The following is a 13094-nucleotide window of genomic DNA, read 5'->3' on the forward strand; positions in this document are numbered from 1 at the left end:
CCTGCTGAGTTTGTTTTCATTACTGACCCACTTCCTCATGGACTAGGGTTGTGTCAATACCCTGGGGCTTGTACCACCATGTGAGACCACAGATGATGTTTTCTCATTCTGGCTTGCTTTCTCTTTTTGTTCCTCCACACCTGCCATATTTCCTGTAGGTAATGTAACTGCAGAGTAGTGAGGTTGGGGTTAGGTTTGCGGGCTGATGGCTTTTGCCTGATCAAAGGTGACTGAGGTTTGATTTCTTGCAGGCGCTTATTGCGAATGCTGCTTGGCCTGCTGATTTGGTGACACCTTTACATCAGCTGAACTTAATATTAGTTTGTTAAATAACCCTTAGACTTTTATGGGGAAAAGTGGCTGTGTGAGCATATCACTATGCTTGATAATGATAATCACTTTCATTGGCCAAGCACGTTACACACATGGAATTTGTCTCCGGTACAGAACTGAGGCAGCCATCTGCAGTGGCAACTCACACACACATACACACACTGATGGTTGGCACTGTCCCTCCAAGGCGCTGCTCTGGCCATCAAGAGCAACTTGGGGTTCACTGTCTTGCCCAAGGACACTTTCTTAGTGGTTACTTGTTGTGAGTGGTTCGGTCAGGGCTTTATGGGTAAAATGTCTACATTGGGGAAATCAAGTAATTACATTGTGCTATAAACATTATTTTACATTGAAAAGTAATATCTTGAGTCACAAGAGCCCTGTAAACTGTGATGTGAATGGTTAGTATGGACCTGCAGCAGTTTACGGGTTTGTCACCACACAATGGTTAGCTGTCTCTGGCTCTCTTGTAATGAATGATAAGATCTCACTACCAAAAGGCTAAACTGAAAAAAGACTCATGTTAATTTTTTTATTTGTTGGTGAAATGATACCTCTGGCTGTGAGGCCATGGAAGTCAAGTGAATCATTGTGTATTTTTCTGTATTCAAGCCCTCCCTGCTGGGAAGCTAACACTAGCTCACAGCTGTCTGCCTATACCCGGCTGATGCGTTGTCAAAACAAACCGTGCAGATGAATTAGTGAGCAGGCCTTCAGTTTCTGCCCTGTCTCTGCTCAAACTGATCATTAAAGTGGCTGTCTGCACTGAAGCGTATGCTACTAACAGTTTGTGTAACTGTGTAGATGCATAGGGATGATGCTCTTTAAAAAGGGTTGAGCAGGTCTGGCCCTAACTGTAGGGTTCGCCGTTTGTTCCCAGGTTCTTCTGTCTACATGTCAGTGTTCTTGGGCAAGACACTGAACCCTAAGTTGCTCCTGGGGGCCATCGATGTATGAGAATGATTGTATGGCAACTTTGTGTGTGTGTATGAATGGGCAAATATTGTAAAGCGCTATAGAGTGAGGAAAAGCACCAGAAACAAGTTCATTAACCATTTGAGTGGTATGGGTTTTAAACTGTTTTGCACACAAAATACAGATGTGTCACATTTGACACCAATATCCAGCAACAGAATATTCAGAGACTGGTTGAGGATGAAATTGTGTCAAGTTCGGGGTAAATGGCTACAGAGTTGAAGTGAGCAAAATCGTTACATACACCAAAAGACAGAAATAGAAAATGTCAGGAAGTAGTGAAAAATACCCTCTGTTCTTTACCAGAGCTCAAAGTGATTCTTTAAACTTTTCTTGTTTTATCTCAAACACAGTGAAATATGGTTGTTAAAGTTCATCTTTAATTAAAATAGAAACTCTTCTGTACACCTTTTTCCCCAAACATTTGGTTTTATGTGTCAGCCTTGTTTAATAATTCTTCGAGCCACCTTTTGGAAGCCAATAGGGATAAAAAAAAAAAGAGTAAAAAATCTCATCCCCTGCCATTTTTCCTGCCTCCTACAGGGAAGAGGAGGAGAGCCTGCGGGACAAGATTCGTGCAGACCATGAGCGAGCGCTGCAGGAGGCAAAGGAGAAGCTAAGAAAGTCACGTGAGGAGCTGCAGGCTGAGATTCAGACAGAGAAGAACAAAGTGATGGAAGACCTGAAAAAGATACATGCAGGCCCTAAACCCTTGCCACCTGTGCCCATGCCCAAAGTGGTGGGCATTAGTGTTGGAGAACCATCAGAACCTGACGTCAAAGAGAAACGTGACAAGATCAGAGAGGTAAGATCATCTTTGACCAGCTGATACATAGGTTTGGTTCAGTTTATATGGGATTTACTGTACATCTGTGGTGGGATTCATGTAAGTTCCTTCACTGCCTCTTACTGGTGGGGTTTACTACACACTCGAATTATTTTCTGTTCTAACTGTGTTGAGGAAAACTTCCAGTGATGAGTGATTTTATTAGAGAGAGAAAGTGCCAGTAAAACTGTGGATTTTATTAGAAAATAAAGTGCTATTGATCTTGTGTACGCTGTATATATACTCCAATGGGCAATAGTCCACTGAGACCAGTGTTTGCCATACATAGACTTTACTTCGGCGGACTGCCCAGGTATATTTGGCCACCTGTTTTTATTAGTACATTTTTCTTAATCTTTTTGAGAACAACATCATCTGTGATTGATTAAGTAGAAGATGATTTCCCCTCGATCTTGGCTTTTCCTTTTTTTTTTTTTAAATGGGTAACATTTTATTTTATCTTCGAGCTGGGCACAGTGCACTGTTTCACCTTCACTCTCACACACTCACTCATATACACACACCCTCACACGGTGAACAGCTCCTCTTCTCCAAGTCTGTATGTTGAACCCATTTCTATCAGTTTCAATAAGTTATTAGCAAGCTATTAAGGCTAGCTAAGCTAACGTTAGACTACAGCTGTTGCCAAGAACTGCTCATGCAAGTGGATAAGGTACATGCTAATTCTTAAACTCTGACACTGAATGTTTGCTCCCTCAGTCCAAAGGAATAGCCCAGTGAAAAATATTTTCCTAGACTCAAAAGGACTTGTCCTGATGAGTCACAGAGACAATCTGAACAAAAGGTTCAGCGAAACAGAATTAACATTAAAAACCTAAACTGAACAGTCTGACCAGGGTGATTGGCTGAAGAGGGAGATGCAGGGCTACAGTAGGAGAGGATAGCAGACAACATGCTGCTGTGGGTGACCCAGCTAGTGCAGCAAGCACAGAAGCCCTGTAATATTTCTGTATTTATTAAGTAAAACAGAAGCTACTGCCACAAGTAGAATCTAATTCTGTGGGAAACCCTGGGGATAGTTTGGCAAACATTCCTAAATCAATGCCATTAGGTCCTCATTCACAAAAATCCCTGTGAAGACCATTTTGCAGTAGGATGGGGTGAAAACATCCAACATAGACCCAAGTTTGGTGTAGGCGACCTTTAAAAAGCTCAGCATGTGTGTGCCAGGACCAGTTAGTGCTTGACCATATTGTACTGTAGGTCTGAATACATTTCTGTTGCCTCCTGTCTGTGTCAGTGCCAGCAGTGATCCAGACGGACAGTGCCTGTGCAGAATGCAGATGGTGCTATCTGGTCTCACTCTCTGTAGACACTAACCCATCCCCAGCTCATCTCTCTCTCTCTCTGTGCTCCTATTTATCCCTTTTCCCCCTGCAAAGTCTCCTGCACAATTACCTCATATGGTCTTTCTTGAAACAGCACTTGGAGCTGGCCCATTCACCCAGACCTGCCTGTCTCTTAATGTCCTTTTTCTTCTTTTCACCATTACCATTCAGAGAGAATGCCATACACTCCCAGAAGAACAAGAATGCAGCAACTGTATGCGTTACAGCACAGCACACTTCCCCTCTTTTGATTGCTTTGTGATTCCAAGGAGAAATCATAATTACATACTGTGGCTGTAAGAGTGGAGCCTCTTCTTTTTTAGTGCGACTTCCAGGCAGCCATTTGTCCTGCATTTTTATGTTGTAAAGTCGAGTCCATGGAGCATCTGTCTCTGTGTCATTGTTTGTTTTATGTAGACAGTCAGTGATAGTGGTTGAGCCAGCCTCTGACAGTGTATTACTGTTTAGGTTTATTTTGGTTTGGTTCAGATTTGATCCCATGTCTGGAGGATCAGTGACTGCTGATTTTGGTTATAATGATTAAAGTGGGGGCAGTTTTCTTCAGTAGCTCTGTGGTGACACAAAATGACAACATAAACACAATACTTGTCAGGTTATGTTGTTTGCTTTTTGTCGGTTGATACTGACAAGAAATTTGAAGTTGATTTTTGTTTTTTCTTTAAGTGAAACGTGGTAAAAATATGTTCACCCTGAGTGGATGGTGCGTGAAGAGAAACAAAGTACTGCAGAGCTAAATCACTTGGAAAGCGCTGGTAACTCCTAACATCCTAAATAATTTGAGCTAAAATAAATCTGGTTTAATTTATCTCAATCTGGTGCTTATGATATGATTATTTCACCACACCTTTGCACCTCTATATCACCATCTTGATACCATCTTAATCTTCATCCGCTCTTGGCTTTTGCAAATGAAAAGACTGTTGGTTGGTCATGAACACTAGCTGTGGAGATTTTGCTCTTTATTCCATCTGAGTTTGTGGAAATTGGTTAAATCCAGCTGGATACTTCAGCTGCTCTGTGGCCCTTTATTCCTCTAGAAATAGAACTAAACCTTGTTTTTACACCTTGCAGACACATATTTCATTGACTGTGCAGAACACAGAACCCTTCATTTCCACCGTGTCCATTAGCTTAGAGCCTTGTGCTCTTTTTGTATTCTGCTAATTACACGAGCTTGACATTAAACCATTGTCTGGAGGTAGAGAGCGCTTTAGGGTAATAAAAAAAGGAATGGAATGAATTTGACTGTTAACTGTTACACTGCTATTCACCTGTCACATCATGAGGTATTGTTAGCCCCGAGCTGCTGACATACCTGAGTGCTGCTGTTAATGGGCCATGGTACAAAGGCACGGTTCACTTTCAGTGAGGTTTGTTCATCAATAATAACAGTAGTAATGCAGACTGTCCTATTCTCCCTGATGTCTTTTAATCTGGTCAGCTTTGTTCCTGCCAGGAACCAGGATAAATGCATATCTGCTTGAAATTAGAGGTTAGATTGCTCATTAAAAACACTCCATTAATGCTTCAGTGACTTTATATTTTAAAGTAACAGTTTTGATGATTTTATAACATTTTAAGTGATTGGTTGATCACAGTTAAAAGGGTGCACCCACAATAAAGGGAGTCATTCAGACCCATATAAGACAGTTAGTCAGGAATTGCTTCTTTCATTTGAGAAATATATCTAAATTAAGGAAGATTTTATCTAAGGGAGATCTTGAGATGATTATTCATGCTTTTGTTTCTTCACACATTGATTATTCTAATTCTCTTTTTACCTGTTGTAATAAGTCCATTTTAAATCGTCTTCAGATTGTCCAGAATGCAGCTGCGAGGCTCCTGACAGGAACCTCTAGAACAGCTCACATCACTCCAGTCTTGTATTCACGTCATTGGTTACCAGTCAAAGCTAGAATCGATTTTAAAATCTTACTGCTGACATTTAGAGCACTACATGGGGCCTCAGTACATTATCGATCTGCTGACCCCATACTCCCCCAAACGTACTCTTCGTTCTGTAAACCAAACTCTTTTGGTGGTCCCCAAAACTCGTTTTAAATCTCGGGGGGACCTGTCTTTTCAGGTCGTAGCTCCAAGACTGTGGAATGCCCTACCCTTGACTCTACGTATGACTGAATCTATTGATGATTTTAAAAAACAGCTAGCCAGCTTTTTGTTTTGTGACGAAGAGAATTCACACAAAACAGTAGTGAAGTAGGTCCCCGACAGATCCCACATCAAGTATAAATATAATGTCAATTTAAAATGATGGACCCGAAGTAATGTCCTGTGGTTCATTATGGCTAAAATGATTAGCTGCATATTAGGGCTACCCCTTGAAAGTTGACCAGTCCAATCTGCCATCAGGAGAAATGTCAGTCAGCTGAGATTGTTCAAGTCAAACCTTTATTTTGTCATCCGGCGTGCATCACAATTGAAGTTAACCCTGGAACCCTAGTGTATTTTTTTTGTCTTCTTCTCCTTGTTCTGGGACACCAAGCAGCAATTTGCTCATTACTAGGGGGTGGGGGTGGGGATTCCCACTTCAGCTGGTCTAGATGTTCCTGTCACTCTTTTGCATTTGAATACCTAACATTATGTGAAGGTGGTGGAAATCATCACTGAAATTCAAGCAAGTAGATTTTCTGACAGTTTATTAATATTTATCTACAATATATGCAGATTTAAATGGGCTGTTTTCAACACCACATTATGGTTAGTAAATACGGACGTGGACTAAATTGATGGTACCCTTCCCTTAAAGAATGAGAAACTCACAATGGTCACTGAATTAATGTGAAACTGACAAAAGTAATAATAAATAAACATTTACTGAAAATTAACCAATGAAAATCAGTCATTGCTTTTGAATTGTGGTTCAACAGAAGAAACTAATGAAACTGGCCTGGACCAAGATGATGGTAGCCCTAGAAAAGGGGACATGTTAAACTAAAGTGCGTCCTCTAATTAGCATCACGGGTGTTTTCAAACTTGTAATCAGTCAGTCTGCCTATTTAGAGGGTGAAAAGTAGTCACTGTGCTGTTTGGTATCATGGTGCGTACCACACTGAACATGGACCACAGAAAGCTAAGGAGAGTTGTCTCAGGAGATTAGAAAGAAAATTATAGACAATCATGTTAAAGGTAAAGGCTACAAGACCATCTCCAAGCAGCTCGATGTTCCTGTGACTACAGTGGCACATATTATTCAGAGGTTTAAGGTCCACAGCACTGTATCCAACCTCCCTGGACGTGGCCACAAGAGGAAAATTGATGACAAATTGAAGAGACGGATAATGCGAATGGTAACCAAAGAGCCCAGAACAACTTCCAAAGAGATTAGAGGTGAACTCCAAGGTCAAGGTACATCAGTGTCAGATTGCACCATCCATCGCTGTTTGAGCCACAGTGGACTTCATGGAAGACGACCGAGGAGGACTCCACTGTTGAAAGCAACTCATAAAAAAGTGAGAATGGAATTTACCAAAATGCATATTGACCAGCCACAAAGCTCCTGGGAGAATGTCCTTTGGACAGATGAGACAAAACTGGAACTGTTTGGCAAATCACATCAGCTCTATGTTCACAGACGCACAAATGAAGCATACAAAGAAAAGAACACTGTACCTACTGTGAAACATGGAGGAGGCTCGGTTATGTTCTGGGGCTGCTTTGCTGCATCTGGCACAGGATGTCTTGAATCTGCAGGGTACAATGAAATCTCAATACTATCAAGGTATTCTGGAGTGAAATGTGCTGCCCAGTGTCAGAAAGCTTGGTCTCAGTCGCAGGTCATGGGTCCTTCAACAGGATAATGACCCAAAACACACAGTTAAAAACACCCAAGAATAGCTAAGAACAAAACACTGGACTGTTCTGAAGTGGCCTTCTATGAGCCCTGATCTAAATCCTATTGAACATCTGTGGAAAGAGCTGAAGCATGCAGTCTGGAGAAGGCACCCTTCAAACCTGAGACAGCTAGAGCAGTTTGCTCCTGAGGACTGGGCCAAAATATCTGTCGACAGGTGCAGAAGTCTCATTGGGAGTTACAGAAATCGCGCGATTGCTGTGCTACCTTCATCTTGGTCCAGGCCAGTTTCATTAGTTTCTTCTGTTGAACCACAATTCAAAAGCAATGACTGCTTTTCATTGGCTAATTTTCAGTAAATGTTTATTTATTATTACTTTTGTCAGTTTCATGTTATTTCAGTGACCATTGTGAGTTTCTCTTTGTTTAACAGAAGGGTACCATCAATTTTGTCCATGTCTGTATATCATTAAAATTGATAGTCAATTGATACAATTTAAGACAACCAGTTAACCTTTCTCTAAGTCGGCTTGCCCACTGTAAGGTGGTAGTTTTAATTAAAAGTTGTGTAATAATAAAAACAAAAAAGCATGTAATAATTTGCTGTTATTAAAATGTTTGCTTGGTACCTTTGAGCATCAGTTGATATAATATACTAGTCATTCATCGTGTCCAGTTAACATGAGCTGCACCTTCAGAAGCTCAAACATGTAATGACATATTGCAGGGAAATGGTGCCGACTGCCTTTGACTGGCAGTTGATTAGTAGTAATTGCAGTGCAGAACCACAACACCAGACTTGAAAAGAAAAGCAGGATCTCTCAGATCTAGGTCTTGCGGCCTGTGTTTGCTCATCAGGAGGCAGTGCAGTGTTTGAAGGCCGCAGAGCTCTCCAGTCACTCAGCTGTGACCGCTGAGTGAAAAGCAAGCTATTAGAATGATGTGGTTTCCTACGGACTGGCTGTAAAGCCCAGATAAATCAATACCCAGAGCAGACCTCTTTAAGTGTGATCTAAAGAGTGCAGCTATCCAGATGTTATGCCCCATAAAGAGACTGTAGGTTTTTGATGGAGGTGTGGAATATGTGATGGCAATCCTTTAACTCCCTCTTGTTCTCTCTAGCAGCCTCCCTCATCCTTTCTCTCACTCACTGCTTGGCAGATGGCCTTGTATGTTGATTGCAGAACCAGGCCTATACTGCATGTGTGTCTGTATGTGTGTTTGTAGCACAGTTGCTTTCAGTGTGACTCAGCTTTCATCAGTCCGTTGCACTCTGCCATGCTTTGCTCTTGCTTTTTCTTTCATTCTTCTCAATGTCACTTTTTCTTATGACTCTTAAATTCTTGTTTTTTTCCCCCATGTCAGTATCTTTCTGACCATCACCACCTTTTCTCACCCTTTCCAGCAGTCTCTTGCCTTCTCTCTTTCCATTTGCACCTCCCTCTTCAGTATCATTTGGCAGCCTACTCGAAGGATTCTCCCATATCCAGCCACTTTTACAAGGCTCATACAATAATGTTTTCATAAGGATTGATTTGTGCTGAACAGTGGGCATGTCTCATCCTCAGACAACACCATATATCATTTGAATCCAACAGAATGAGCAGGGTTTAAAAGAAGACTAACTGGAGAATGTAAAGGCTGAGAATAATACATCTATTCCCTGGCTGTGTTGTTGTTGTTTTACTTACTTTAGAACATGAACATTGTGGTTGGACTACAAATTACTTTTTGTGAAGCAGTCATGCTTGTTCATGTAGTGCTTGATGCTCCCTTGTCAGCCAGCTTTTAGTACTATGTGATAGTGAAAAGACATTTGCTAACCCATCCCTTCTATAGATGCACTATATGTAGTGCTATATGTCAGCAGGGGACCAGCTGCTAAATGTTTTCCTGAATACTGGCATTAACCTTTAAGAAAGTGGACTGACTGCAAACAAGCTGTAAATGATAGTAAGAAGATCAATCCATTATCCTCATACAAGCCTGAAGGACAAGCCCCCACCCTTCATTCTATAATTATAACAATACACAACAAAGAAACACCTACTCATAAATAAGATTTGTATAATTTCTTTACATAGATGAAACAACTCAAAGCAACACAATGCACTTTATGCTTAAGCTGACTCATTTTCTGCCCTTTAAAAAATGGAGTATGTTCTGACTCTAGCTCTAAGCTTTTGCACAAGGTTATTATGGGATCGGATGATTCATTTGAAAAATTCTTAGCTCAGATAAATCAGAGCTATCCATTTGTATGAAATCTTTAAAGACGGTGTAGATAATTTTATTAACATATGTCATGTTTCTTGATTTAAACACATTTTTGATCCATAACCCTGAGATTATGTTGAGACTGTTATACTTACTGTATGTTTCATACATCATGCCGGGGTAACCATTATTAGCCATTATTGAGAAATTCTGGCTTAGGGGTTGATTAAAACGAGCTTATGAAAATTCTTTTACTGTGTTGATTTCATGTTGAATTTATTTCCGCCCCTCTGCATGAGTGCCATTTACTGTAAGGAGCAATTTGAATGTCACATTCTCACTGCCCTTGTGCATCATTTGAATGGCCTTCCAGTAAGCCAGATAGGTAGCCTCCATGGGGTGAGTTGGAAGGTGATGAGGAGGGTGAGGGTTGGCAAACAGGTGCTTTAAATCAGTCAGACTGACTCTGGAGGTCACTCAGAGCAACACATAACTCCAGCTCTGCAAAGCTCCAAAAGCTTGTCACTCTGTGTCTCTTCCATGGGAGCAAAGTTGATTTAAAAAAATCTTTTTCAAACAATGGCAAAAGTAATGGCCTAGCTCTCAGCCACTGCCTCGAAGGGGATTTATGAATATTTTACTGCCATGGGGTTGTCTGTGTCTGCATGTTGTAATTGTGTTGTGTGTGAGATCGGGGCACATCAGGGATAAGGGTGCATGAAAAACAGATTGGACTTCTTTTTCTAGCGCAGCCAGCTAGCAGGCAATTGGCTGCCACTGTGAAGGTCACAGTTTTTCATAGACTGTGCTGCATTGTTGGACATCAAGACAGAGCCAACCTGCCTCTTCTGAACAAGTCTGTTAAAAGATCCGAGTGCTTTGCATAAGAGACATTCAAGATGGTACTGTGTCCTTGGCATTCATCTTAGTTACAGGGTTGTGTCTCCATTAGGATAACTTGCCCAACTCTGTCATAACAGTTGTCATGCAGTTCTAATGAAGCCTGCTTTTAGTGTTTGCTGCAGGTTGTGTTGCTTTGTTGTGATATTCCATGGGGCAGCATGAAGCATCAAGAGATTTCTGCATAGCAGCAATAAATATATGACCTACCTCAAACTGGTACATTACTGCACATGCAAATCAGATTGCACTTTGGACATTTTAAACCAATGAAATGGAGGTGCAAACAAATCTTTGTTGGTTTGTTGGTAAATGTAACAAATGAGAAACCACATGGCGTTTCAAACCCAGCATCTTATTTGAGGCTTCACTTTTCACTCTCAACTTGTGAGCTGACAGGGACGGTGAGAGCAGCAGAGGTTTTTAATCTCTCTCACACTCTGACCTTAATAACATAGGGCCTTTCCGGGGCTGCAAGTTGGAGCGTAGAATGTGGCATTATCAATACATTTACAGTGGCAATGTAAAGACCAGGAAATAAGCAGATCACTGTAGAAGGAGATAATGGACATCTTCAGCAACAGTCTTTCCAATCTTTTCAGACACTGAGTAAGACGGGATTTATTAAGTTGTCCTGTGGTCCTCAAACACAGCTACCACGATTGTGACTGTGAATATACTGTATGTGTTTGAACAGGGTATAGGACAGATTTCGGTAAGTGTACTGATTGCATTCACACTACCACAATGGCCTGGCCTCAGAATGCAGTGTGTGTCCTTTAGTCAGTCTGCCAAGTTTATTAGGTTATTAGCTAAGGTAATGAAGCTAACACTGACTGATGTAGTCCTGCACCATTACATCACATCCATTGACTGACCCCAGGTGTTGTAGCTTTTTATAGTTTTTTTTAATGAGTTTAAATAAACAAAGACAAGTGCTGAATCCAGTTACCATTCAGCTTACTGTGTGCTTTGAATGCTTTAAATATCAAACTATGTATTGCGTGAATTGGTGTCCAATTCCTCTCATTATAAAGCTGATGCTAATTACCATGCACACAACCCTACTGCATGTTATCCATTAAGGGTGGAAAGTTCCCAAAATTCACAGTTTGGTTCATATCACAGTTTTGAGGTCACGGTTTTTGGTTCAGTACAGTGTGTTCTTAGTAAAGCCAGGGCGAGGGCATTGCCAGTTTCAACATGCTTTTTATTTTTGGCAGAAAAAAAAAATGTTTGCCTTAAAATTCTCACAAAGACTATAAGGAACATTAACATGTTCCTTGCCGAGTGCAGTTTAAACCAAACGCACACTGTACACTGTTCATTCTATTTTGATGTTCTTCTCAAAGATGCTGAGTTTGTTCACAATCTGGGGCACAAGACTAGATCTACTTGCAGTAACAATGTACCCAGCTGCAGAGAATACTCACTCGGTACAGATGTACCCAGGACAGCGTGGTGTTTTATTTACCACTAGACACGTTTTTCATACGTTATGCAGCCGGAATTCTTTTCTCTCAAACGTGTCAATTCATACTGAGTGCATAAGAGGCTTCAGGTTTTTTTTTCTCTCTGGTGCGTTACATTCGAATCCCTTGTTATTTATTGTAGCAGACCTTTATACTTCTATCTGTTACTGTTCTGGCTTTGTAACTCTGAGGATTTTAATTCCATTTTCCCCCGCTCTCTGTAGGGAGGCAGGGGAAATCAATACAGTTAATAAATTTGTGTTTTTATGACTTGTGCCAAGTCGGACTGTTGCAGTGCAAAAACAGTCAGCTCCAAACAAGAAACCGCACATAGTGGAATTTGGTTAAAATGACATTGTAAATGTAGTTAAAGAAACCGTACACCAGGTTTATTTGACAATATGTCCATGCCACTGGACATAATTTAATCGTGATTTGGAAGTAAAAATGAAAGTGTTGCTGTCCTGCCTAATTAATGTAAAGATATTAAAAGGATGTGAATAGGAGAGGAATGCATTTTCAAAGTATATGAAGTATCTATTTGTGGAACAGATTATAGAGACACCAAACAGCTGCCATAGAAAAGATGATGAGTCATTGAAAGGAACAGACTGTGTTTGTCTGTGTTACTTTGGAGACGTGTCAGAGTTGGTCAGGCTCTCTTCATCTTACACAAGCTGCTGGTTGCCATCATGCACCACAGTCCCAGATACTAATTCACAATAGGTACTAACTGACTAACCATGATACGAACTCACTGGGAGTAACAGTGGAGAGTGACAGAGAAGCCAGCGCAAAGTGAACATAAGGGATTCAGGATGGGAACATTTAACACAGTGTAGACAAGTTGTAGACAAGTAATATTGCTATAAGGGCAGCTGTAAAAAGCCATTGTCAAGGAGCAAACAGGTACTTGAACCTGCTCAGGCTAACATTTGTAGGATTTTAAGGGCTGTGTATTTTGATAGACCAATATCCCCTATCAAATAATGCTCTTTGTACAGAATCACCTCACATTCCTCCACCACTTACAGTGTGAGAGTGTGGGAAATGGCCACCATCATCTCTTGACCTCCGCCCGATTGAAAACCTATAGCGCACATGTGTCAAACTCAAGGCCTGCGGGCCACATCCGGCCCGGCGTACAATTACATCCAGCCCGCAAGATCATTTTATATATCTTTTTTTAA

General features: G+C 41.0%; 1 protein-coding gene across 1 annotated transcript in view; it reads left to right on the top strand.

Annotated features, from left to right (window-relative positions):
* The window catches only part of man1a2 (mannosidase, alpha, class 1A, member 2), a 127335-nt gene that overhangs the window by 33683 nt on the left and 80558 nt on the right, over positions 1-13094 (top strand). Inside the window, exon 3 of the mRNA XM_020617107.1 lies at positions 1852-2113. Within this exon, the coding sequence (XP_020472763.1) occupies positions 1852-2113 (262 nt within the window). The remainder of the gene's footprint in view (positions 1-1851; positions 2114-13094) is intronic.

Source organism: Monopterus albus, unplaced genomic scaffold, assembly GCF_001952655.1.
Source record: "Monopterus albus unplaced genomic scaffold, M_albus_1.0 scaffold185.1, whole genome shotgun sequence".
NCBI lineage: Eukaryota > Metazoa > Chordata > Actinopteri > Synbranchiformes > Synbranchidae > Monopterus > Monopterus albus.